Source organism: Cherax quadricarinatus, chromosome 49, assembly GCF_038502225.1.
Source record: "Cherax quadricarinatus isolate ZL_2023a chromosome 49, ASM3850222v1, whole genome shotgun sequence".
In the NCBI taxonomy this organism is placed as follows: Eukaryota; Metazoa; Arthropoda; class Malacostraca; order Decapoda; family Parastacidae; genus Cherax; species Cherax quadricarinatus.
The window spans coordinates 16629080-16656749 of NC_091340.1; the positions used below are offsets into that span (position 1 = coordinate 16629080).

General features: G+C 41.7%; 1 protein-coding gene across 8 annotated transcripts in view; it reads left to right on the plus strand.

Annotated features, from left to right (window-relative positions):
* grp (serine/threonine-protein kinase grp) overlaps window positions 1–22085 on the plus strand; it is a 202113-nt gene extending 180028 nt beyond the window's left edge. For all 8 annotated transcript variants that reach the window (XM_070095218.1, XM_070095216.1, XM_070095222.1 and 5 more), the window contains 3 exons: window positions 1198–1358; window positions 6218–6451; window positions 7353–22085. In XM_070095218.1, the coding sequence (XP_069951319.1) occupies window positions 1198–1358; window positions 6218–6451; window positions 7353–7574 (617 nt within the window). In that variant the 3' untranslated portion in view covers window positions 7575–22085. The remainder of the gene's footprint in view (window positions 1–1197; window positions 1359–6217; window positions 6452–7352) is intronic.
* Window positions 22086–27670: the final 5585 nt, after the last annotated feature.

A 27670-nucleotide genomic window follows, 5' to 3' on the forward strand; every position in this document is an offset into this window, starting at 1 on the left:
CTTATAATTTCAGTCTCCTATATGACACACAGTTGACACAGAAAGGATTTTATCCTACTTTTGCATGAAATTGAAAGGAAGCAGGTCAGGGGCAAAAGCTGTTAAGAAATTATAGTCTATGGATGAGTTTATACATACGTATACACAGTCACCTCTTTGTAGTGTGTACTGGACATAAAAACAGGTTAATGATTTACTTGTCATCACGTATATTGCAGACAAAAAGAAGGGACCAGCAATCCTGCTGGACAGTTGTTCCTTCTTTGATGGTTGCTGCCTACCAACCTAGTCATTGTATAGTATTTTGACAATATTTTCTAAATAATTCTGGAGATTTTGTTCTTCCAGACATCCCTGAAGAAACTATCTTTGTCATATTTGTATTTTCAGATAACCTTTCCAACATGAACACCAATACTATATATCCTGTATGTAAATATCTGTTGTGATCCGAAGTTGTGTTTACTGGAAATGAAACAAAACTTGAGAGAGGAGGTTTCAGGTACTATGTGACTCTGCAAATATACAAGTGCAGAGTTTCAGAGTGTCTGTGGTCTCCCTCGTATAACCTCTAGACAAGATAACACCTGAAGATTATGTACACAAGAGGTTTAATAATTGAGACTAAAGCATAAAATTTTTAGATATTGGATCAAGGAAGCATCCTTATTTCATACCTGGCACATATTGAAATTGGATATGATTGAATATCAGTTATAATGATATCTTGCAAAATATTGGTTTCTCTCCAATAACTACTGGAAGTAGGATGGAAGTGTAAGTTTTATTTGGATTTGAGCAAAACCTAATTCTCTGCTTTGGTAGTTTAGCATTATGATGGGAGATACGAGTCCATAAAGCTAGATTACCAAAGCATTGAGGTGGGCCATGTCATCAAGCAAACTCTTAAGAATTGAAATTTTTAGCCAAGAATTGGAAAAAAATATTTATTGAACCTTGTAAAGAACGGCAGTATCTTTGGTGATCTAGCTGTATGAGGGATTTGAAGTCATATAGCTGGAACACCATGGGGCATTGCTGTTCTTATAATCTCCACTTGCCCTACAGTAGAAAAGTAATATTTTTGTAATTTACATTTCCTTGTGCATTGAAACAACTCTAATCTATATGACACTTTTGGGTTTAGTGCTTAGTTTTGATGGTAATAATAAACTACTGGAATGCATTGTATTTCAGGTTTCGTGCAAAATGTGTGCACTGAGAGCATGACCCCAAGAAAACGAGTTTGCAGTGAATTGGAGCGAGCCAATACTGCTTTCTCTCTTGAAGACATCGCACATCGTTTGGCTTACTCTCAACCAGAAACACCAACCCCTTCTGTGATAAATACTGCTGTTGTAAGTTAATGCATGAAGCATTGTTTGCATGTAGATGTACCTGGTTTTTATATAGAAGTGCTCAGTGGGTGGACGTTAGGTTAGCTGCCTTTTTTTTTTTTTTTTTTTTTTAACAAGTCAGCTGTCTCCCACCAAGGCAGGGTGACCCAGAAAGAAAGAAAATCCCCAAAAAAGAAATTACTTTCATCATCATTCAACACTTTCACCTCACTCGCACATAATCACTGTTTTTGCAGAGGTACTCAGAATACAACAGCTTAGAAGCATATACGTATAAAGATGCACAACATAGCCCTCCAAACTGCCAATATCCCAAACCCCTCCTTTAAAGTGCAGGCATTGTACTTCCCATTTCCAGGACTCAAGTCCAGTTATATAAAATAACCGGTTTCCCTGAATCCCTTCACTAAATATTACCCTGCTCACACTCCAACAGCTCGTCAGGTCCCAAATACCATTTGTCTCCATTCACTCCTATCTAACGTGCTCATGCATGCTTGCTGGAAGTCCAAACCCCTCACCCACAAAACCTCCTTTACCCCCTCCCTCCAATCTTTTCGAGGAAGACCCCTACCCCGTGTTCCTCCGCCTACAGATTTATACACTCTCCATGTCATTCTACTTTAATCCATTCTCTCTAAATGACCAAACCACCTAAACAACCCCTCTTCAGCCCTTTGACTAATACTGTTATTAACTCCACACCTCCTAATTTCCACACTCCGAATTTTCTGCATGATATTCACACCACAAATTGCCCTTAGACAGGACATCTCCACTGCCTCCAACCGTCTCCTCGCTGCAGCATTTACAACCCAAGCTTCACACCCATATAAGAGTGTTGGTACTACTATACTTTCATACATTCTTTCTTTGCCTCCATAGATAGTTTTTTTTTTTTTTTGTCTCCACCTATACCTCAATGCACCACTCGCCTTTTTTCCTTCATCAATTCTATGATAAACCTCATCCTTCATAAATTCATCTGCATATGATCATCTGTATTATGTTTATATGATATGTAGCATGTTTTTATACATTTACAAATAACATGTGATAACTGGAATAAAGAAATTCTCAAAAGTACCATAAATATACAACATTTTATAGTGCCCATAGCAGCATACTCCTGACATCATGGTGTGTCAAGCACTTTTGAAACATACAGCAGCTTATTTCTTGTCAGGGATAAGCTCCTTTCACTTTGTAATGATACTGAATGTTGATTTTAATAAGTTAGGGAAAGAAAAAAGAATCTGAAAAAAATTGCCAAAACTTCACTACATCCGTGCGAGGATATGCTACCTGTGGCATCATCATCATAAGAAATGTTGTTTTGACTATAATTCTTTGCAGAAACATGGTACAAATGTGAGATTGGCACTAAAATGTTGCCAGTGTGTTGAACTATTTTGCTCTAAGTTCAACTCAATTTATTTTTATTTTTTGTATCATCACACTGGCCGATTCCCACCAAGGCAGGGTGGCCCAAAAAAGAAAAACTTTCACCATCATTCACTCCATCACTGTCTTGCCAGAAGGGTGCTTTAAACTACAGTTTTTAAACTGCAACATTAACACCCCTCCTTCAGAGTGCAGGCACTGTACTTCCCATCTCCAGGACTCAAGTCCGGCCTGCCGGTTTCCCTGAACCCCTTCATAAATGTTACTTTGCTCACACTCCAACAGCACATCAAGTATTAAAAACCATTTGTCTCCAATCACTCCTATCAAACACGCTCACGCATGCCTGCTGGAAGTCCAAGCCCCTCGCACACAAAACCTCCTTTACCCCCTCTCTCCAACCTTTCCTAGGCCAACCCCTACCCCGCCTTCCTTCCACTACAGACTGATACACTCTTGAAGTCATTCTGTTTCGCTCCATTCTCTCTACATGTCCGAACCACCTCAACAACCCTTCCTCAGCCCTCTGGACAACAGTTTTGGTAATCCCGCACCTCCTCCTAACTTCCAAACTACGAATTCTCTGCATTATATTCACACCACACATTGCTCTCAGACATGACATCTCCACTGCCTCCAGCCTTCTCCTCGCTGCAACATTCATCACCCATGCTTCACACCCATATAAGAGCGTTGGTAAAACTATACTCTCATACATTCCCCTCTTTGCCTCCAAGGACAAAGTTCTTTGTCTCCACAGACTCCTAAGTGCACCACTCACTCTTTTCCCCTCATCAGTTCTATGATTCACCTCATCTTTCATAGACCCATCTGCTGACATGTCCACTCCCAAATATCTGAATACATTCACCTCCTACATACTCTCTCCCTCCAATCTGATATTCAATCTTTCATCACCTAATCTTTTTGTTATCCTCATAACCTTACTCTTTCCTGTATTCACCTTTAATTTTCTTCTTTTGCACACCCTACCAAATTCATCCACCAATCTCTGCAACTTCTCTTCAGAATCTCCCAAGAGCACAGTGTCATCAGCAAAGAGCAGCTGTGACAACTCCCACTTTGTGTGTGATTCTTTATCTTTTAACTCCACGCCTCTTGCCAAGACCCTCGCATTTACTTCTCTTACAACCCCATCTATAAATATATTAAACAACCACGGTGACATCACACATCCTTGTCTAAGGCCTACTTTTACTGGGAAATAATTTCCCTCTTTCCTACATACTCTAACTTGAGCCTCACTATCCTCGTAAAAACTCTTCACTGCTTTCAGTAACCTACCTCCTACACCATACACTTGCAACATCTGCCACATTGCCCCCCTATCCACCCTGTCATACGCCTTTTCCAAATCCATAAATGCCACAAAGACCTCTAGCCTTATCTAAATACTGTTCACTTATGTTTCACTGTAAACACCTGGTCCATACACCCCGTACCTTTCCTAAAGCCTCCTTGTTCATCTGCTATCCTATTCTCCGTCTTACTCTTAATTCTTTCAATAATAACTCTACCATACACTTTACCAGGTATACTCAGCAGACTTATCCCCCTATAATTTTTGCACTCTCTTTTATCCCCTTTGCCTTTATACAAAGGAACCATGCATACTCTCTGCCAATCCCTAGGTACCTTACCCTCTTCCATACATTTATTAAATAATTGCACCAACCACTCCAAAACTATATCCCCACCTGCTTTTAACATTTCTATCTTTATCCCATCAATCCCGGCTGCCTTACCCCGTTTCATTTTACCTACTGCCTCACGAACTTCCCCCACACTCACAACTGGCTCTTCCTCACTCCTACAAAATGTTATTCCTCCTTGCCCTATACACGAAATCACAGCTTCCCTATCTTCATCAACATTTAACAATTCCTCAAAATATTCCCTCCATCTTCCCAATACCTCTAACTCTCCATTTAATAACTCTCCTCTCCTATTTTTAACTGACAAATCCATTTGTTCTCTAGGCTTTCTTAACTTGTTAATCTCACTCCAAAATTTTTTTTTATTATTTTCAACAAAATTTGTTGATAACATCTCGCCCACTCTCTCATTTGCTCTTTTTACATTGCTTCACCACTCTCTTAACCTCTCTCTTTTTCTCCATATACTCTTCCCTCCTTGCATCACTTCTACTTTGTAAAAACTTCTCATATGCTAACTTTTTCTCCCTTACTACTCTCTTTACATCATCATTCCACCAATCGCTCCTCTTCCCTCCCGCACCCACTTTCCTGTAACCACAAACTTCTGCTGAACACTCTAACACTACATTTTTAAACCTACCCCATACCTCTTCGACCCCATTGCCTATGCTCTCATTAGCCCATCTATCCTCCAATAGCTGTTTATATCTTACCCTAACTGCCTCCTCTTTTAGTTTATAAACCTTCACCTCTCTCTTCCCTGATGCTTCTATTCTCCTTGTATCCCATCTACCTTTTACTCTGTGTAGCTACAACTAGAAAGTGATCTGATATATCTGTGGCCCCTCTATAAACATGTACATCCTGAAGTCTACTCAACAGTCTTTTATCTACCAATACATAATCCAACAAACTACTGTCATTTTGCCCTACATCATATCTTGTATACTTATTTATCCTCTTTTTCTTAAAATATGTATTACCTATAACTAAACCCCTTTCTATACAAAGTTCAATCAAAGGGCTCCCATTATCATTTACACCTGGCACCCCAAACTTACCTACCACACCCTCTCTAAAAGTTTCTCCTACTTTAGCATTCAGGTCCCCTAGCACAATTACTTACTCACTTGGTTCAAAGGCTCCTATACATTCACTTAACATCTCCCAAAATCTCTCTTTCTCCTCTACATTCCTCTCTTCTCCAGGTGCATACACGCTTATTATGACCCACTTTTCGCATCCAACCTTTACTTTAATCCACGTAATTCTTGAATTTACACATTCATATTCTCTTTTCTCCTTCCATAACTGATCATTTAACATTACTGCTACCCCTTCCTTTGCTCTAACTCTCTCAGATACTCCAGATTTAATCCCATTTATTTCCCCTCACTGAAACTCCCCTACCCCCTTCAGCTTTGTTTCGCTTAGGGCCAGGACATCCTACTTCTTTTCATTCATAACATCAGCAATCATCTGTTTCTTGTCATCCGCACTACATCCACGCACATTTAAGCACCCGGGGCGCATTCCGAGGTAATCTTTAAGCCTAATTTTTTACTTCAAATTCTTTATGTAAACTTCAGTATTTCTTCATTGTTATTGCATTTATGTCTTCTGCAAATGCTTATCAATTACATGAGCAGACACTCAAGAATATTAAATACCAAGTTGTCATCCTTGCAAGCTCTGCACATTCTTGGGAGGATAGGCAGATGAAATCTTATAAATTTAATCAGTTGTGTAGTCAGACAATTAATGTTTTATTTTCAGTGTGGAGACAATATGGATTTGAGAGTGGTGAGCTTCTCTCAGCCTGCCCAGCCTGAAAACCTACTGCTATCACAATTAACTCAAGGAACACAAGCCAGTCAAACACCACTGCAGCGCTTGGTTAAACGAATGACAAGAATACTCGTGAGGACCACTCTTGAAGACACTTTAACCCATCTTGAGGCGTTGTTTAACAAAATGCATTATACCTATCGCTATCACACGGCTCATGTTGTAAGTTTACACCCTGAAACTTGTAATGTTGGTATTGTGCACCAGAAACTGTTTAGCACTGAATTTGAACAGTGGAGTAAAATGCAGTTTTGCTACTTATTCTGTCTTGTCTCTGGCTGTATGGAAGAAAGGAACTTGAAAAAGTTTAATACAAAGCACTGCAATCAAATATGATTCAAGTGCAAAGTCTTGCTATTTAATCTGTTAACAAGTGTTAAATTTAATTACCTAGAATCAGTTAATTTATTTTACCTAGAACTTTGGCACTGTAACCTAAGATACAATATTGATTGCAGAGTCAGTGTAAGTTTCTTAATCTTCCATAAGCTTTCTTTCATTAATGATGAAAGGTCAAAAATATAATAAATAACTCAAATGCAAGCTGCTCTATGATTTTTTCAACTATCAATATTGTATCTAAAGCTATGAAGCTACGGTATTCGAAGACAGTACTGACAAAGGAATGTAAATAGATATCATAAGGTGTATTAATAAATTTCGTATTGTTTTAACATTATTAATGCAGAAAAACTAACTCCCATACACAACCACACAATTTTTCTGATGTACTTAAGGTTAAAAAACGAGGTTTTTTTTTTTTTAGCGTCTTAACTTTGGCATATCCTAGAATTAAATTTCCTGTGAGTGCAGTAAGATTTAAAAAAAAAAAATTCTCACTGGTTGAAAGAGTATATTTTTTTTAATCAAATAAGACTAAAGTGAAATGGGTCTGATCACACTTAAGATTCTTAAGATTTTATTGTTTGTTGAAGTTTGCAAAAAAATATAGTCACTCATTAGCAACAGGCTATGACCAATACGAATTGAGCACATTTTGTATTTGGAGGAACTAAATTTTGGTTTGTTTTGATGTGTGGCTTAACATTTTATTCCTTTTCAGATGACTGTGACAACATTGGACCGTCGAGGTGCCCAGTTGGTTCTCAAAGCCAGTGTACTTGACATGGGACAGAACATTCTTGTTGACTTCCGTCTGTCTAAGGGTTGTGGATTGGATTTTAAGCGGCATTTTTTGCGTATCAAAGAAGGATTATCGCACATCATTGTTAAAGGGCCAGTCACTTGGAATATGGCCATGGCCACCAACATGCTTCCTGCATAATGACCAATAAATAATGCATTGATGAGGTTTTTATAGCCAGAATAGTAATTTTGTTATTCTTTGTTTGATTATGATACTTTTTTTTTTTTTTTAAACATGCTGAAAGCCATGTTTACCGATGAAGACAGCATTTGTTTTTAGATGTTGACCCCGTGGAGTGTTTGGTGCTTACCCATTTACAGCTTCAGCCTAATCTTCCTTTCATTTATAGGTATGTATTTTTCATTTTAGGTTTTACATTTAGTTTTCAACTATTGTCCATATATTAGCTGCATTGCCAGTAGTGCATAGCCATCACAGTTTAAATGACCCTTCATCTGCAATATAACTATCCAGCCTTCAGAGTGCTGGCACCATTTTTGCCAGAAGGACTAGCCTGGATAATAGTTTCTTTGAATCCAATGATAGTTACCTTGTTTACACTATTCATACAGTACTATTTCATAAATAGGTTCACTATTTTTCCCTCTTGTCCAGAATACTTAAATTTAGTCCTATAATTATAATCTAGCAGGGACTTCTGTTTCTTATTATTAACCTTCTCTCTCGGGCATATGAACTTAGTGCTTGTTTTCTTATTATAATTATCTCTCCATAGGTTTGTTCTTGCAGAAATTCCTTTTTATTTGGAATTTAACCATTTTTTTTTCCTCCAGAGATTGTGCATAACATCTGACATTCCTTTGGTGATGCCTCTTTCCTTTTAGTTTCTTTTATCTCTAATAGCTCTCCAGTATCTTTTGCTGTGTTGTCAGAGGTGGAATACAGAATTAAAATACAATCTACTGATGCATTTCTCATGTCTAAATTAAAAACTTGCAGTGATCAATAAGAGAATATTGCACTGTGAGAATAGGTCACTAGCTTGCACAACACTTTTTTATCTGAAATATCACTTCTCAGATGCAAGTAGCTCAGATGAATATGCATTTTGTAAAAAAAAAAAGTTACTAATGAATGCTGCAACAAAAAGGTAAAAGGGAACAAAGATGTCTAGTTTGGGAGCAATGTGTGCTTTGTGGTTCATCAGGAAGAGAATTTGGAGCATAGAAATTTAAACTTGATATGGGGTGACCAAGGGTGTAGAGGGATGAAGAGGAATTATTGAGGTGGTTTAGGCATGTAGAGGCAATGGAAAGGGATAGGTTGATAGAGGGTGTATAAATATGGAGTGGACGGAGAGGAAGAAAGGTTAACGTTTATGGCTTTGAGTATCAAGCAGACTTGTGTGAGCATCTTGGACAGGAGTGCATGGAGAAAAGTGGTTTTTAAAGGATGCGTTGAGAGGAAAACCTGGGAAAACTGGTTAGCCAGAGGGATAGGGATGTTGCAGCCAGAGGATAATCTGATTGTGATATCAACACACTTCTGGAAAGACTGCAGTTGAGCGAGTTTTCTTCTTTAGGTCACCCTGCTTTGGCAGTATACGGCTGCAGTTAACCCGTAAAGGGTCCAAACGTATATATACATTTTTTCCGCTAGTGCCCCAAACGTATATATACGTTTTGTCATACATTCAACATTGCCACGATAAGCCTGAGTCGCCTAAACATGAGAGAATGGGTGTGCGCACTCACTGCACCATATTAAAATAATTGGGGATGCCTGTATACCATATGCTCTTTTTTCCTATTAAAAAAAAAAAAAATTTCCTAAAAGTTGGGGCACTACGGGAGAGAACGTATATATACGTTTGGACCGTTTACAGGTTAAAGAGGGGAGGGAGCATACCATAAAATGGAAGTAGATTCTACAGATTTACTTTATAAATACCATTATTGTATCTTCTTTACTAAAACCATCTTGAAGTAATTATATGCATATTTAAGACGAGGTTGCAATTTGCTGGTTACGTAAAAAACTTCAGCTTCTGTTTTTTTCAACACCGGCCGTCTCCCACTGTTACAGGGTGACCCCAGAATTTTTTTTTTTTTTCACATTTAATAATTCATACAGGAGAAGAGGTTACTAACCCCTTGTTCCTGGCATTTTAATCGCCTTTTATGACGTGCATGACTTAAGGAAGGAGGATTCTTCTCCACTTCGCTATGGAGTAAAGACTTAATGTTTAAATGCAAAAAAAAAAAAAAAAAAAAAAAAAACTAAGCAACTAGAATACTTCCTCCTATCTCTAGGTCTTTTATATTTCTAAAAAGAATCTCCTAATAAAATTATACTAGGCCAACCTCTCATCTGATCTACTATTTCTTCTGCAACATTAACAAGCTTCTATGAATTTATTCCTCTTCAAGGGGGGGCTCCTTGGCGTGGTGAAGAGGCTCTTGGTCTGAGGAATTAGACCTGTCGGTCTTCTTCCTCAGACCGAACCTAATTACCCCCCAATCTCCCCTCCCCTTTTTCCTTTCCTCCTCCTCCTCCTCCTCCCCACCCCTCCCTTTTGCCCTTCCTCTTTTCGGCCTTTGGGATTTCTCCCACAGGCGCGCTAGTTCCTAGGTAGGGGAAAGGATACCGGGGTCCATCCCATTCCGTTGAGGTTCTTGGCGGTGGCGTAGTTTGCCGTGGAATCTGGATCGCCTGGGGATGTCCCGATCCCTCTCCGGTATCCCGGAGTAGCTTTGGGTGTCTTTCGGGCGACGGGTGTATCTCTGGAAGCCACCTTTCGGATTCCGGGGGTGGTGGCCGAAGGAGGTATGCTTTGTGGCAGATATCCGGCCGCCCTCTTTGGTCCACCGAGGTAGCTCGGCTGATGTGAGGTTGCTATCCCGGATTGCTAGTTTACTAGCATGATGGGTAGGGTATGGCACGGGTTCCATGCTGCATCTGCGCTACTTGCGGTGCTGAGGTCCTCTTGGGCGCGGAGGGAGATTTCTGGCCCTTTCATTCCTCCTAGGAACTATCCCTCCCCGGTCCCCCCTTTTTTTATTTTTTTATTTTTATTTTCTTTCTTTTTTTTTCTTAAAAAACAAAAAGAAAGAAGTGACCTAACCATGGCAGCCCTAGTCCATGAACCTCCTACCCCCGGGCCCCTTCTTGATACCGCACCCCGTTCTGACCCCGCCTCGTCTTTGGACCACTCTTCAGACACTCCTCATGCCTCTGTACCTCTTGCCGGTGCTGTTTCCTCACCCGCTTCAGGTACTGAGGCCTCGACTGACTCCTTCGATTTATCGGACCTTCGCTCTCCTCTGACTATGCTTCCGGCCTCTCCCTCTATGGTGCGGCAATTTTCAAATCGCCGACCCGTTCCACGTCTGACCAACTCTGGTCCCACGCCTAAACGCCAACGACAATTACCTGCTGATGATACTTCTCCACCTTCTCGTTCTTCTCAGAAACGATCGACACGTCCTGCACTACCTTTCCACGCTCGGTTTCAGACTGGACAAGGGACTAAATTCTTCACTTTACGACCGACTTCCTCTACTGCCTATCTTTCTGACCACAGTATTGGCAAGGCACTCCTACGCCATGTTGGTAAAGATATTTCTTTTCATGCTCTTAAGAGCGGTACGCGCATCATCACCGTACAGAATGCTACCCAGGCTCATGAGCTCTCTCGTCTTTCCCATATCGATACTGTTCCTGTCACTCTTGAAAAACATCATTCCCTCAATTCTTGTAGTGGTACCGTCATTCTGCCCCATACCATAGTTCAACAAAATTTCCAGACATGTGGCACTGACATTCTTGAACAGCTGGAACTCCAAGATCTCCCAATCCTCAAGGTAGACACTTACGTTCTTCCTGCCCGCGGGCGAGACGATACCCTAGCAATGTGGCTCGTTTAACTTTTGACAGCCGAGAACTCCCATCCTCAGTTTATATAGCAGGAGATCGGTTACAAGTCCGAAAGGTGATCCCTACACCGCAACAGTGTAGAAATTGCTGGCGATTTGGCCATCCAGCGAAATATTGCAGATCTATCACCGAATGCCCAGTCTGTGGTGCCAATGACCATTCTCATACGTCTTGCAATCGATCTCCCTCTTGCCTTAACTGTCATGAGGCTCACCCTTCGTACTCTCGCCGTTATCAAGTCTATTTAAACGAGCAGGAAATCTGTTACCTCAAAGAGACAGAAGGTCTCACTTATGCCATGGCAGTTTCTCATCTCCGCCTCCAAGGGAGACTCCCACGTGTTTCTTATTCCCGTGTTTCAAAACGTCCCCCCACTTCTGGTATCCCATCTTCTACACCCACCTCTGTGGTTACCTCAACCATAGTCACTCCTGTATCTAATCCTTTTGCTGTCCTCGGCTCAGACGTCCCTACTTCAACGCCTCAGTCTGATCTCGCTTCTTCGTGTTCTCTCTCAGAAACCTCAGTAATGACGAGATCTCGTATGACACCTCCTCCCAATCGTCCCTCTACTTCTCAAAAGTCAAAAAAAGGTCCGTTAACACCTCTTACCCATCTTCCACCTCCTCATTTTACCCTCCCTGGTTCTCCCCCTCTCACTGGCTCTGTTACAAGTGTAAAGGTTCACCCTCCTCCTCGTACTGTACCTTCCTCCCAGGTTTCTTCCTCTTCTGCCACCTCCCAGGTTTCTGCCTCTTCTGTCCCCTTCCACGCTTCTCCAGTTCCCTCCAACCTTTCGCCCCCCCCCCCCCTACCTTGGTACAGTCCAATACAGTTCCAATCTTTACTCATCCTCCCCCTACCATTTCCAATATTGTCTCCCATACGACGTCTCTGAATTCTGAAACACTTGAAGCAATCTCTGAATATATTGCAGAGACCAAACCATCAATGGACACTGATCCACCCTCTGTTCCTTCTCTCTCCTCTCCTCCATCTGCGCAACTCATTTCTTCACAGCGCACCGTTCCTTCGCTGCTTGAACGTTTTCCACTGCCTCCGCATGTGGACTTTTCTAACCCCTCTAGTCCGTAGGAACCCTTACCTGCGGATTTCAAGTATCTTCATCATTGCCAATCATGGCCTATTTACAGTGGAATATACGCGGCCTCAGGGGTAATCGGAGTGAGCTTCAGATGTTACTCTCCCAGTTTGCCCCTGTTGGTGTTTGCTTACAGGAACCAAAATTACACTCTGCTGTTATCTCTCCCATCTCAGGCTATAATTTATTGTATTCTTCAGATCCTTTTCCTGATGGGACCTTTAATGAAAGTGCCCTTCTTCTACGCACTGATATTCCGTACCATCAGCTATTTGTTCATACTTCGCTGCATTACACAGCAGCCCGTATCCACTTGCATAGGTGATATACGCTCTGTTCTTTATATCTCTCTCCTTCTCGGGCATTATCTATTCCGGATATTGCCTTTCTTCTTTCGTCATTACTGCCACCGATTCTGTTACTTGGTGATTTTAATGCCCACCATTTCCTCGGGGGGGGGGGGGGGGGGTCTCACTGTTATTACCGTGGAATTCAGTTCGAGGCTTTTCTTGCCACCCACCCCCTCCATGTTTTAAATACAGGTACTGACACCCATTTTGATCCTCGGACTCATACTCTTTCTTGCATCGATCTCTCAGTCTGCTCTTCCTCCACCGCATTAGACTTTACTTGGTCTGTTCTCCCGGACTTGCATGACAGCGATCATTTCCCAATCATTCTTACTTCCCCTTCATATTCACCACCTCTTCGCATCCCACGCTGGCAATTTGATCGGGCGAATTGGAACCTTTACTCACACCTAACTGTTTTTAGAGAGGTTCCTTCTTCGTCCTCCATCGATGAGCTTTTACAACTCTTCTCGTCCTCCGTTTTAACTGCAGCTTCTCATTCTATACCCCAAACTTCGGGCAGGCATTCTCAGAAATGCGTGCCTTGGTGGTCTCCTGCTTGTGCTTGTGCAGTCCCGTGTTCGGGTTAATAATGTGCTCTCCCCGGACTTTATCCAAGCTGAAGGTGTCCCCCAGGGATGTGTTCTGAGCACAACACTTTTTCTCCTTGCTATTAATGATTTGGCCTCTAGTCTTCCATCAAATATTTGGTCATCACTCTATGTTGATGACTTCGCTATTGCCTGTGCAGGCGCTGACTGTCACCTCATTACAGTTTTTCTCCAACATGCAGTCGACCGTGTTTCCAATTGGGCCACCACACGTGGGTTTAAATTTTCCATCACTAAAACCCACCAAATTACTTTCACTAGACGCTCTGTCATCTCCGATCATCCTTTGTACCTCTATGGCTCCCGTATCCCTGAACGTGATAGTCAAGTTTCTGGGCCTCCTCTTTGATCATAGGTTATCCTGGAAACCTCGCATTACCTCTCTGAAGGCAACTTGTCACAGCCGGCTGAACCTTCTTAAAACCCTTGCTCATCTTTCATGGGGAGCTGATCGTCGAACCCTCCTCCGCCTACATTCCACCCTTATTTTATCGAAACTTTATTATGGTGACCAGATCTATTCAGCGGCATCTCCTGCTACTCTCTCTAGCCTTAACCCCATTCATCACCAAGGATTACGTTTATGCCTTGGTGCTTTTCGCTCTTCCCCTGTCGAGATCCTCTATACAGAAGCGAACGTTCCATCCTTATCCGATCGCCGTGATGCCCATTGCCTGCGCTACTATATACGCTCTCATGTTCTCCGCAATCCTTCCATTTATAGAATGGTCACTGATATTAGTAGACATTCTTTGTTTGCCGCCCGTTTACTCCGTCCCTTCTGTCTTCGCCTTCATTCGCTCTTGTCTTCTCTTCAACTACCACCTTTCTATATACATGTAGCATCTCACTTTTCCCTACCCCCCTGGGAAGTTCCAGCTGTTCGAGTCTGTTCTTTCTCCCTCCCTTGCTCGAAAGCCCAAATGTCTACGGTCGCTTCCCACTCTCTTTTTCTTGACCAATTTCACTCTCATTCTCATGCCATTGCCGTGTACACAGATGGCTCTAAGTCTTCTGACGGCGTAGGATTCGCAGCAGTGTTTCCGGACAGCGTCGTACAAGGGCATTTACTAGCTTCGGCTAGTATTTTTACTGCTGAATTGTATGCCATCCTTACAGCACTTATCCATATTGCATCTATGCCTGTGTCATCATTTGTGGTTGTCTCAGACTCCCTTAGTGCTTTACAGGCTATACAAAAATTTGATACACCTCACCCCTTAGTCCTCCGTATCCAACTTTGGCTACGCCGCATCTTTACCAAGCATAAAGATATTGTTTTTTGTTGGGTCCCTGGTCATGTTGACGTACAGGGCAATGAACAGGCAGACACTGCTGCGCGGTCAGCAGTACATGACCTACCAGTTTCTTATAGAGGTATTCCATTTACGGACTATTTTGCTGCAATATCTTCCCACCTTCACACCCGTTGGCAACAACGTTGGTCTACTATGCTCGGCAACAAACTTCAGTCTATTAAACCGAGTATAGGTTACTGGTCATCTTCTTATCACCAGTGCCGAGGTTGGGGGACTACTCTCTCCCGTCTTCGCATTGGCCATACTCGTCTTACTCATGGATATCTCATGGAGAGGCGTCCTGCTCGTCTCTGTGAGAATTGCCAAGCTCCATTATCAGTCAGCCACATTCTGTTGGACTGCCCACTTTATCAACGAGCACGCAGAATTTACCTCTGTCGTCGTCTTCGCTCCGCTACACTCTCTTTACCTTCCCATCTCGCTGATGGACCCACCTTTCATCCGGACACTCTCATTGACTTTTTGACAACAACTGACTTAATTCACAAATTCTGATACCTTCAGCCCTTTCTACTTCAATCTCTTGCTACCCTCTACCCCCGTACTATCCCCTGCCCCGCTGTTTTCTGTAACCTGCTGATCATCCCTCCTCCCTTCTGCCATCCAATACCCTCGCTTGCTTCCCTACCCTGTAGCGCTGTATAGCCCTTGTGGCTTAGCGCTTCTTTTTGATTATAATAATAATAATATGAATTTATTGCATCACAATGCACTGGCTTCCACTGCCTTTCAGTTATAAGGACAAAAATAATCCTAGCTCGTTTAAAAATATTCCCACTGCTTCCCTTACTTTCACAATTTAACAAACTGTCAGGGCTTTATAGTACATCAAAAGAAACTACGTACTAGGATAATTTAGGAATTTTCATTGGCTCCAGAAAGGGTGCAGATAGCCCTGGCTAGTATTTACATTAATGTGAGTGACCTAGCATGTAAACATGTCATTTAACTTTTGCCTCGTATTATACAATGGTGTATAAACAAAAACTACCACATAGTGTGCCATAGACATTCAAAAATTAAAAAAAAAAAAATTATTACCTTCCTGGAGATGTCCTCTGAAGACAGGGTGACCCAAAGAAGAATCATAAATTACCTCGCTCAAGCCCATAAAATCACTGAAAATGCTTCTGCATTAGGCATTCTTCAGGTGTTTGTAGCTAGATAACATACCATCTTGTGGGCTCAGGGTTCTTCACACAACTTATTATATTACCCATAATTAAAATTATTATGCCACATGTTTTAGTGAATACCTCGTAAAGGCGTGAAAAAAAGATGCATATTTTTAAAAAGTGAGTAATGTATGAAAATTCAGGTTTAAGTGAAATACCTAATCTGTATTAATATAACGTTAGTGCTTAAATGAACACATTGCATGAATGTGCAGCATTGTTACTCCTGATATAAGTAGGCAAATTTTTTTTTTAGTAAGCATCATAAAATTTCTTAAATACAGTGGAACCTCGGCTTACAAATTTAATCCGTTCCGTGATCTCGTTCGTATCCCGATTTGTTCGTATGCCGAGTCAATTTTCTTCATTTAAATTAATTGAAATGGCATTAATCCGTTCCAGCGGAATTCCTTCTCTGAGGAGGCACTACAAAATACTTCAATGTGATGCTAATATCAACTCACGGCTTATTTATATATCACAATTCATCTAATTTCACCATCACTCAAAGAATGCACAACAGGTACATCATTGTCAGTGTTCAGCATTTCTTTGATGTCAGCTTCCTGTACTTCCATTAGCACATAGTCAAGATGAGTAAATAGAATTGTCAACGCTTTTTGCTTGGGTACGTTTGTGTTAGTGGGTTGGATCTGTGAAGGGCCTGCCTTGTATGGGCCATTAGACGTATTGCAGTGTTCCTCATTTCTAGTGTTATTATGTACCCACAACACCAGTCATACCTATCCCCTCCCACTCGTATATTTGTCCAATCTCTTTAAAGCAACCCAAGGCTCTATCGAAGCTAAAACCTTGGGTAGTTTCAAATTTAGGTTGGATAAATACATGAGCGGGACTTGCATGTGATTAAATAAGATTAATAGGATTATTAAAGCATTTATCACAGGATCATTAAAGCTTATTGCTTGGGTAGTGTTTATTATGTTAGTGGGCTGGATTTGTGAAGGACCTGCCAGGTATGGGTCAACAGACCTGCTGCCGTGTTCCTCCTTTATGTTCTTATGTTGATGAGTGGAACAATGTGCCTAGTATGGTTACTGAGGCTAACACCTTGGGTAGTTTCAAGTTTGTGTTGGATAAATACACGAGTGAGAGGCGTTGGACGTGAGTGGGACTTGCACATGAGTAAATAGAATTATCAACGCTTATTGCTTGGGTAGCATTGAAAATTGAGTTGAGCAAATATTCTGTTAGTGGGATGGATTATAAAGGACCTGCCTAGTATGGGCCAACAGGCCTGCTGCAGTGTATTATTATTAGTACGTACGTAATAATATATTATTATTATTATTATTTAGGGAAGTGGAGCACAGATCCAATTCGCTTGATCAACAGTCCCTCACCAAGGAACCTCCCTTGAGGGGGAAGTTTGCATCCTGAAATTTCTATTGTGGCAACTTTTTGCTCTCCAGGAGCTTTGTCAAACACTTGTCCTTTTACTTTACACCCTGAAATTTCGTTTGTATCCAGAAGCAAAAAATCGATAGTGACTGTTCGTATCCTGAAAAATTCGCATGGTGGGGCATTCGTAAGCCAAGGTTCCACTGTACTTAACACTAAAGTTTCAAATATTTAGTATAAAATGCACAACTTCAAAATTTCTCATCCAAGGTAAACTTGTACAGTATCAAAATAACTTAGGCTGCTTTCCCTCAACTTGGGAGACCACTCTCTCCCGCCTTCGCATTGGTCACACTCGTCTTACTCATGGGTATCTCATGGAGAGGCACCCTGTTCCTCTCTGTGAGCAGTGTCAAGTTCCAGTATCGATTAGCCACATTCTGTTAGACTGCCCTCTATATCAACGAGCACGCAGAATTTACCTCCGTCGTCTTCGTTCTACTACTCTCTTTACCTTCCCTTCTTGCTGATGGACCCTCCTTTAATCCTGACTCTCTCATTGACTTCTTGACAACGACTGATTTACTTCACAAATTCTGATGATACTTTTCGCACTCCCCTCAGCCCTTTCTAGTTCAGTCTCTTGCTGCCCTTTACCCTTTCACCATCCACTGCCCAGCTGTTATCCGTAACCTATTACTCATCCATCTCCCTTTTGCCACCTGATGCCCTCGCTTCCTTCCTGCCCTGCAGCGCTGTATAGTCCTTGTGGCTTAGCGCTTCTTTTTGATTATAATAATAAGTAATACTTGTACAAATAAAAGCTTGTTCTGCAGTGTATCTTTTCTTGTTTCTTTTTAAAAAGGTAAAAATTTCTAAATTACGGGGAATCAGATACAAAATGGGAGTTGGCACGGTTACTTGCTGCTGATGATACTGTACTTTTGGGAGGTAAAAAAGAAAAGTTGCAAAGGTTAATGGACGAGTTTCGGAGGGTGTGTAGAGGTAGAAAGTTGTAAGTGAACATAGATAAGAGTAAGGTGATGAGGGTATTAAACAGTTTAGATAAAGAAAAATTGGATGTCACATTGCAAGAAGTGAATGTTTTCAGATATTTGGGAGTTGGCTTCTCAGTGAATGGATTTATGAAGGATGAGGTTAACCATAGAAATGATGAAGGAAAAAAATTGAGGTATCTGTGGAGACAAAGAACGTTATCCATGGAGGCAAAGAAGGGAATGTACGAGAGTATAGTGGTACCAACACACTTTTGGGCGTGAAGCACGAGTTGTAAATGCTGGAGCGAGGAGGCGGCTGGAGGTCGTGGAGATGTCCTGTCTAAGGGCAATGTGTGGTGTAAATATTAGGCAGAGAATTTATGTAGAAATTAGGAGGTGTGGTAATATTTAGTTAAGGGGTTCAGGAAAACTGGTTAGCTGGACTTGAGTTCTGGAAATGGGAAGTACAATGCCTGCACTTTAATGGAGGGGTTTGGGATATTGAGCTTGGCGGGATATCTTAACTGTCGCATCTGAGCGCCTCTGCAAAGAGTGATTATGTATGAGTGATGGTGAAAGTGTTGAATGATGAAAGTTGTTTTTCTTTCCTTTTTTTTTTTTTTTTCTTACCCTGCCATGGTGGGAAATGGCTGATATATTAAAAAAAAAATGCTGCTTCAGATAATTATCTAAGTATTACTGTTAGTCATTAAAACAAAAAATTAACCTTGGTTCCCAATTAAATCTCAACAATGATTCATCTTCGACTAATGTTTGTATCTCCAGATTCTCGGCATTTTCAAGTGGGATACCCTGAAAAAAAAAAAATCCAGTCTGCAGGAAGATTTTGAAAAAAAAATCATAGTTTCAATATAATTCATTTTTATGTATTAAATAAGTCAAAAATGAGTGGAATCTGATGAACTTATATTTTACGATGATTTGAAGTTTGTAAAAAAAAATCATTGACAAGAGTGGTGGAAAAGTGCCAGTGATGTTTATCTTTTACAGTTTGACACCAACATATGATAGCTTTTTTTTTTTTTAATTGCTTGTAATGATGAACACTATGTACATTATTGTGTTTAAAAGGGTTTTAGCATTTTCAAACATGGAGAAATGCTTAGCCTGACATTGCTCCACTTATATATATATATATATATATATATATATATATATATCTCTTTATCTTTATCTTTTAATGCTGTGTACAAGGAATGCTTATTACAATTGTTTGAACATTACTTCTCAAAACCTGGAAATAAGTCACACTGGTTGACTTGGGTTATGTGTACAGTATAAATACAGTGGAACCTCTACTTGCGAGTTTAATCTGTTCCATGACCTTGCTCGCAACTGGATTTGCTCGTTTGCAGAGTCAATTTTCCTCATTTAAATTAACTGAAATGCAATTAATCCGTTCCAGTGGAATTCTGTACTTCAACAATTTCGCTAATATCAACTCTACGGCTTATTTATCCATCTCACTTCGTCTAATATGACATAATAAACAATATAAATAACATACAAACCTGATATATGCACCTACCATCCGACTTATGACAGAGTTCAGTTTAGAGAAACCGGTCGTAAGTCGAAATGGTCGTAAGTCGAACTTTACTACTGAATATCAACAAAACATTTTTGTAATGACTTTATTTTATTGTTTTATTTTGGTATTTCATGTTTTACTTTAATTTTTATGCTGTTAGTACTGTATTTTATACTGTTAGGTTTAGGATAAATGCTGTGTACAACACAAATAGTTGTTTATTTCCCAGAAATTTGGCATAAAAAACACGGTCGTTAGTCAAGCAGGTCATAAGTCGGATGGTAGGTGTACTCTAAAATGAAGAAAATATATCATTCATGTGGAGGTATGGGCGGTGTCGGCGGTGGACGAGTTTGGAGACCGGACAAAATACTTCATGAATAATTTAGCTAATGTCATCTGTACGGCTTATTTGTCTATCACAGTTCATCTGATATAACAAACAATATAAATAACATAGAAACATGATATATACACTAGAATGAATAAAAAATTTCATTATGTAACAGGTGGAGGCAGCCACAACCCCTCCCTCTTTGTTGTGGTAAACACTGCCATCATGTGACGGCCTTTTGAAGCCGTCTATTATAATTGTTATATGTAGTACATTATTATTATAGATGTATTATTATTGTATTATATTATTATATGTATTATTATTAAACATATTATTTTATTATTATAATTATTATATAAATAATTTGTAAATTTTATTCACACAAATATAAGCTTTACTGTTATTCCGTATTGCAGTAATTGTATAAATAATGTCAACCCATTCACGACTGCATATTGGAATGGACAGTGACGTCATTTGTTTACTCTGAAACAGCCAAGCAATGGACTACTTCTCCTAGATTGAGCTCTATTTCAAGGTACTTTTCGTCATGAAAGCAATTGAAATCATATCTATTTCTGTAATATATCTTCCATTCTATCAAATGAGACCAAACAAACGAGAATACAATCATAAAAACCATTCGAAATTACCGCTAAGGAGTGGCTAATTGTTGAAAAGTGAACTCCATTATTTATGCTTAAATTTCTTTCATTTTTGGTGTATGTTAAGCATCTTTCCATCATACATTGCCCAAGTTTCAATAAGATAGTCCAACAAACAAATGAGATACAATTCCTGAGATCAAGAGCAAGAGTCCCTCACCAGTGTCAAGGAACCTGCCTTGAGGTCTGCTCCCTTGTGGAAATTTTGCTCACGTATAGAAGCAAAAAATCGACCCATCGACTTCTCGTATTTGGAAAAACTCGCACATGGACATGCTCGCAAGTAGAGTTTCCACTGTACTGCATAACTTCTATGCTATTTTTACCATTTTGGTCTTCTAAGGCTATATGCAATGAATACTTGTAATATTACAGTGATTTCCAAGTGTAATACTTTTCAAAACATGGAAATTATTCACATTGACTTTACTGGGTTGAACATACTTTGTGTGCTTTAGCCGAATTCCACTGTTAGTATAATGAAATCATAATAAATTTGGAATGAATAAGTCACCTTTGCAACCTGCACACCCTGTTTGCTAGTAGGGAAACTGGTGGTGAAAGAACAGCTTCTGAAATATAAACGAGAAATTGGTGAAGATGCAGAAGTATGCAACAATACTAGTCTGTTGCTAAGATGTATGAGCTTCAAAAAGAAGCTAAGTAAATTGAATATAAGTTCCATGGAGAAATGTATGCAAAATACTCAGAAATTCATAGGACTGAGAAGTGGTAAACAGGTATTCCAGGACACATCTAGATGATGTCGGGAAGCATAAAGTTTTGCACCACCATTAACCCCACTATTCTCTCAGCTTTATTTGCAGGGGTGTATGATCTGTACAGGTTTAGTGCATGTTTTTAAATTTAATAATGGTGCAAGTACTAATCTAATACTGTATGATTATAAGTATAGAACTGGGACTTGAAACTGGCATTTTAGAATCTAGTATGTAAAGTTAGAGAATGTTAAAAAATGGAAGATTAAATCCTTTATACTGTATTGAAATTTAAGAACTAGGGTTTAGTAGGAATTGATAGTGTTGAAAGAATATGCAGTATTATGAGTATCCATCACCTTGTGCTGCAGCTGTAAGAGTTGTCTTGCTTGGACCAGGCTCCTCTTTACTCTTGCAGGCAGAATTCTAGTCTTTCACTGATGGGTGCTTACTGCTTTTCATATATCTTGTCAATTTCATTTTTCATAGTATTATGTAAAGAAAATGTATGATCTTTTGTAATTAGTAATGATTAATATAACAAATAAAAATTTATTTTATCTCTAAATACTTCAATAACCCAAAGATTCTGCTTAAGCCTAGTTGGTCAGCCAGTATAAGTGTTACACAATGGAACCTCGGTACTCAAACAATTCGGTATGCGAATGCTTTGTTTGGTAAACAAATCGCTCTGTAGTCAACCGTTTGCTCGGCACTTGACCAAACCACCTCTTCAAGGGGGGCTCCTTGGCGTGGTGAAGAGGCTCTTGGTCTGAGGAATTAGCCCTGTCGGTCTTCTTCCTCAGACCGAACCTAATTACCCCCCATTCTCCCCTCCCCTATCCCATTCTCCCCTTTTTCCATTCCTCCTCTGCCTCCCCACCCCTCCCTTTTGCCCTTCCTCTTTTTGGCCTTTGGGATTTCTCCCACAGGCGTGCTAGTTCCTAGGTAGGGGAAAGGACACCGGGGTCCATCCCATTCCGTTGAGGTTCTTGGCAGTGGCGTAGTTTGCCGTGGAATCTGAATTGCTTTGTGGCGGATATCCGGCCGCCCTCTCTTTTGTCCACCGAGGTAGCTCGCCAGATGCGAGGTTGCTATCCCGGATTGCTGGTTTACTGGCATGAAGGGTAGGGTATGGCACGGGTTCCATGCTGCATCTGCGCTACTAGCGGTGCAGAGGTCCTCTTGGGCACGGAGGGAGATTTCTGGCCCTTTCATTCCTCCTGGGAACTACTACTCCCCGCTCCCCCCTTTTTTTATTCTTTTTTTTTATTTTTCTTTTCTTTTTTTTTTTCTTAACAAAAAGCAAAGGAGTAACCTAATCATGGAGAACCCAATCCATGAACCCACTACCCCCGGGTCCCTTCTTGATACCGCACCCCATTCTGACCCTGCCTTGTGTTTAGACCACTCTTCGGACACTCCTGATGCCCCTGTACCTCTTGCTGGTGCTGTTTCCTCACCCGCTTCAGGTACCGGGGCTTCGACTGACTCCTTCGATTTGTCTGAACTCCGCTCTCCTTTGACTATGCTTCCGGCTTCTCCCTCTACGGTACGGCAATTTTCGAATCGCCCGCCCATTTCACGCCGGACCAACTCCGGTCCTACTCCTAAACGCCAGCGTCAATCTCCTGATGATGCTCCTTCGTTACCTTCCCATTCTACTCGGAAAAGACCGACACGTCAAGCACTCCCTCTCCACGCTCGGTTTCGGACCACACAATGGACTAAATTCTTTACTTTAAGACCGACTTCTTCTTCTGCCTACCTTTCTGACCATAGTATTGGCAAAGCGCTCCTGCGTCATGTTGGTAGAGATATTTCATTTCATGCTCTCAAGAGCGGTATGCGCATCGTCACTGTCCAGAATGCTACCCAAGCTCATGATCTTTCTCTCCTTTCGAATATCGATACTACTATCACTATTGAAAAACATCTTTCTCTCAATTCTTGTAGTGGTACTGTCATTCTCCCCCATACCATAGTCCAACAGAATTTCCAGTCATGTGGCAATGACATTTTTGAACAGCTGGAACTCCAGGATCTCCCAATCCTCAAAGTAGACACTTATGTCCTTCCTGCCCGGGGGCGGAGACGTTACCCTTGCAATGTGGCTCGTTTAACTTTTGACAGTCGAGAACTCCCGTCCTCTGTATATGTCGCGGGACATCGGTTACAAGTTCGAAAGGTGATACCTACACCGCAACAATGTAGAAATTGCTGGCGTTTTGGTCACCCAGCGAAATATTGCAGATCTATGGCCGAATGCCCAGTCTGTGGTGCCGACGACCATTCTAATACGTCTTGCAGTCAACCTCCATCTTGCCTTAATTGTAATGAAGCTCACCCTTCGTACTCCCGCCGTTGCCAGGTCTACTTAAATGAACGTGAAATCCGTTGCCTCAAAGAGGCAGAAGGTCTCCCTTATGCTATGGCAGTTACTCATCTCCGCCTCCAAGGGAGACTACCCCGTGTTTCTTATTCTCGTGTTTCCAAACGTCCCCCCACTTCTGGGGTCCCATCTTCTGCAGCCTCCTCTGTTGTTACCCCTCCCATAGCCACTACGACATCTAATCCTTTTGCTGTCCTTGGCTCTGACGTCCCGACTACAACTCAGTCTGTTCTCACATCTTCGTGTCCTTCCTCACAAGCCCCAGTATCGACAAGACCTCGTACGACACCTAATACCAATCGCCCCTCTACTCAGAAGTCCAAAAAATCCACATTGCTCAAATCTTCTTTGCCCCTTCCTTCCCTTCTTCCACCTCCACACTTTACCTTTCCAGTCTCTGTACCTAGTTCTTCCCCTCTCTCTGGCTCTATTACAAGTGTGGAGATTCACCCTCCTCCTCGTACTATGCCTTCCACCCCGTCCCCTCCCAAGTTTCTCCCTCTTCTGTCACCTCCCAGGTTTCTGCCTCTTCTGTCCCCCCCCACACTTCATCTCCAGTCCCTTACACTTTTCCCTCCCCCTCTACTTTGGTACAGTCCATTACTGTCCCAATCTTTACTCACCCTCCTCCTCCTATCTCCAATATGGTCTCCCATACATCTTTGAATTCAGAAACACTTGAAGCCATTTCAGAATATATTGCAGAGACTAAACCTTCAATGGACACTGATTCACTTCCTGTTCCTTCTCTTCCCTCTCCTCCATCTTCACAACCCCATTCTTCGCAACGCTCCATTCCTTCGCTACTTGAACATCTTCCAATGCCACCACACGTTGACTTTTCTAACCCCTCTAGTCCGTAGGTGCCTTTACCTACAGATTCCTGATATTTTCTTCATCGCCAATCATGGCCTATTTACAGTGGAATATCCGCGGCCTCAGGGGTAATCGGGGTGAGCTTCAGTTGTTGCTTTCCAGGTTTTCCCCTGTTGGTGCTTGCTTACAAGAACCAAAATTACACTCGGCTGTTTTCCAACCTATCTCAGGCTATAATTTATTGTATTCTTCGGATCCTTTCTCAGATGGGACCTTTAATGAAAGTGCCCTTCTTCTACGCAATGATATTCCATACTATCAACTATTTGTCCGTACCCCGCTGCATTACACTGCAGCCCGTATCCACTTGAATAAATGGTTTACAATATGTTCTTTATATCTCTCTCCTTCTCGAGCATTTTCTATCCCAGACTTTGCCTTTCTTGTTTCATCCTTACCACCACCACTTCTGTTACTTGGTGATTTTAATGCCCACCATTTCCTCTGGGGGGGGTCTCATTGTGACTCACGTGGCATTCAGTTGGAGGCTTTTCTTGCCTCTCACCCCCTCCATGTTTTAAATACGGGTACTCCCACCCATTTTGATCCTCGTACTCATACTCTCTCTTGCATCGATCTATCAGTCTGCTCTTCCTCCACTGCACTAGACTTCACCTGGTCTGTTCTACCAGACTTACATGACAGCGATCATTTTCCGATCATTCTTACTTCTCCTTCCTATTCACCACCTTTCCGTAGCCCTCGCTGGCAATTTGATCGGGCAAATTGGGATCTTTACTCACACCTCACTGCTTTTAGTGAGGTTCCTTCTTCATCCTCCATTGATGAGCTCCTACACATCTTCTCGACATCAGTTTATACCGCAGCTTCTCATTCTATACCCCAAACCTCAGGCAGGCATTCTCAGAAGTGCGTGCCTTGGTGGTCTCCTGCTTGTGCTCGTGCAGTACGTTTGAAACGTGCTGCATGGGGCAGGTACCGGTACAATAGAACCGCTGAGAGACTTGTTGATTTTAAGCAGAAGCGTGCGATCGCTCGCCGTGTCATCCGTGAAGCTAAACGCACTTGTTGGCGAGACTATGTTTCCACCATCACCTCTGCTTCTTCTATGAGTGCAGTCTGGAAAAAAGTGAGGAAATTGAGTGGTAAATACTCTCCTGACCCGGCTCCTGTTCTACGGGTCACTGGTGTTGATATAGCAAACCCTCTCGACGTTGGCATTGAACTTGGCACACATCTGGTCCGTATTTCCCGAGGGCTCCATCTATGCCCCTCGTTTCTTTCCTCAAAGTCTGCCAGAGAGTTAGTACCCTTGGACTTTTCTTCTCTCGGAGAAGAACAGTATAATGTGCCTTTTACACTTCAAGAACTGGAGGCAACGCTCTCAGCTTGCCGATCATCGGCAGCTGGGCCTGATGACATTCATATTCGTATGTTACAACATTTACATCGGTCAGCCCTTGTAGTCCTCTTACACCTCTTCAATCTTATTTGGGCACAAGGAGTTCTTCCCCAGCTGTGGAAATCTGCCATTGTTCTCCCTTTCCGCAAACCGGGTACTACAGGACATGATGCCTCCCACTATCGCCCCATCGCTCTTACAAGTGCAGTTTGCAAAGTGATGGAACGCCTCGTAAATCGACGTTTAATGTGGTATTTAGAGACTCACAACAGTCTCTCCGCTAGTCAATATGGCTTTCGTAAGGGTCGTTCTACCATAGACCCCTTACTACGCTTGGATACGTATGTTCGTAATGCCTTTGCGAATAATCACTCAGTTATTGCCATATTTTTTGACCTTGAGAAGGCATATGACACAACTTGGAGGTATAATATTTTGGCCCAGGCCCATTCCTTAGGCCTCCGAGGCAATCTACCATCCTTCCTTAAGAACTTTTTAACTGACAGACATTTCCGTGTTCGAGTCAATAATGTTCTTTCCCCGGACTTCGTCCAAGCTGAAGGTGTCCCTCAGGGATGTGTTCTAAGCACAACACTTTTTCTCCTTGCTATAAATGATTTGGCCTCTGTTCTTCCACCCAATATTTGGTCATCACTCTATGTTGATGACTTCGCTATTGCTTGTGCAGGCGCTGACTGTCACCTTATTGCAGTTTCTCTCCAGCATGCGGTCGACCGTGTTTCCACTTGGGCCACCACACATGGGTTTAAATTTTCAAGTACCAAAACTCACCAAATTACTTTCACTAGACGCTCTGTTATCTCCGATCATCCTTTGTATCTCTATGGCTCCCGTATCCCCGAACGTGATACAGTCAGGTTTCTAGGCCTTCTCTTTGACCGTCGGTTAACCTGGAAACCTCACATTACCTCTCTGAAGGCAACTTGTCACAGCCGGCTAAACCTTCTTAAAACCCTTGCTCATCTTTCCTGGGGAGCTGATCGTCGAACTCTGCTTCGCCTACATTCAGCCCTCGTTTTATCGAAACTCGATTATGGTGACCAGATTTATTCCGCGGCCTCTCCTGCTACTCTCTCTAGCCTTAACTCTATCCATCACCAAGGCTTACGTTTGTGCCTTGGTGCTTTTCGCTCTTCCCCTGTTGAGAGCCTCTATACAGAAGCAAATGTTCCATCCTTGTCTGATCGCCGTGATGCCCATTGCCTTCGTTACTATGTACGCTCTCACGATCTACACAATCCTTCCATTTATAGAATGGTCACCGATATTAGTAGACATTCTTTATTCGTTCGCCGCCCCTGTTTGCTCCGTCCCTTTTCTCTTCGCCTACATTCACTCTTGTCTTCCCTTCAGTTACCACCTTTATATGTTCATGTAGCATCTCGCTTTTCCCTACCCCCCTGGGAAGTTCCAACTGTTTGGATCTGTTCTTTCTCACTCCCTTGCTCGAAAGCTCAACTGCCTACGGTGGCTTCCCGCTCTCTATTTCTTGATC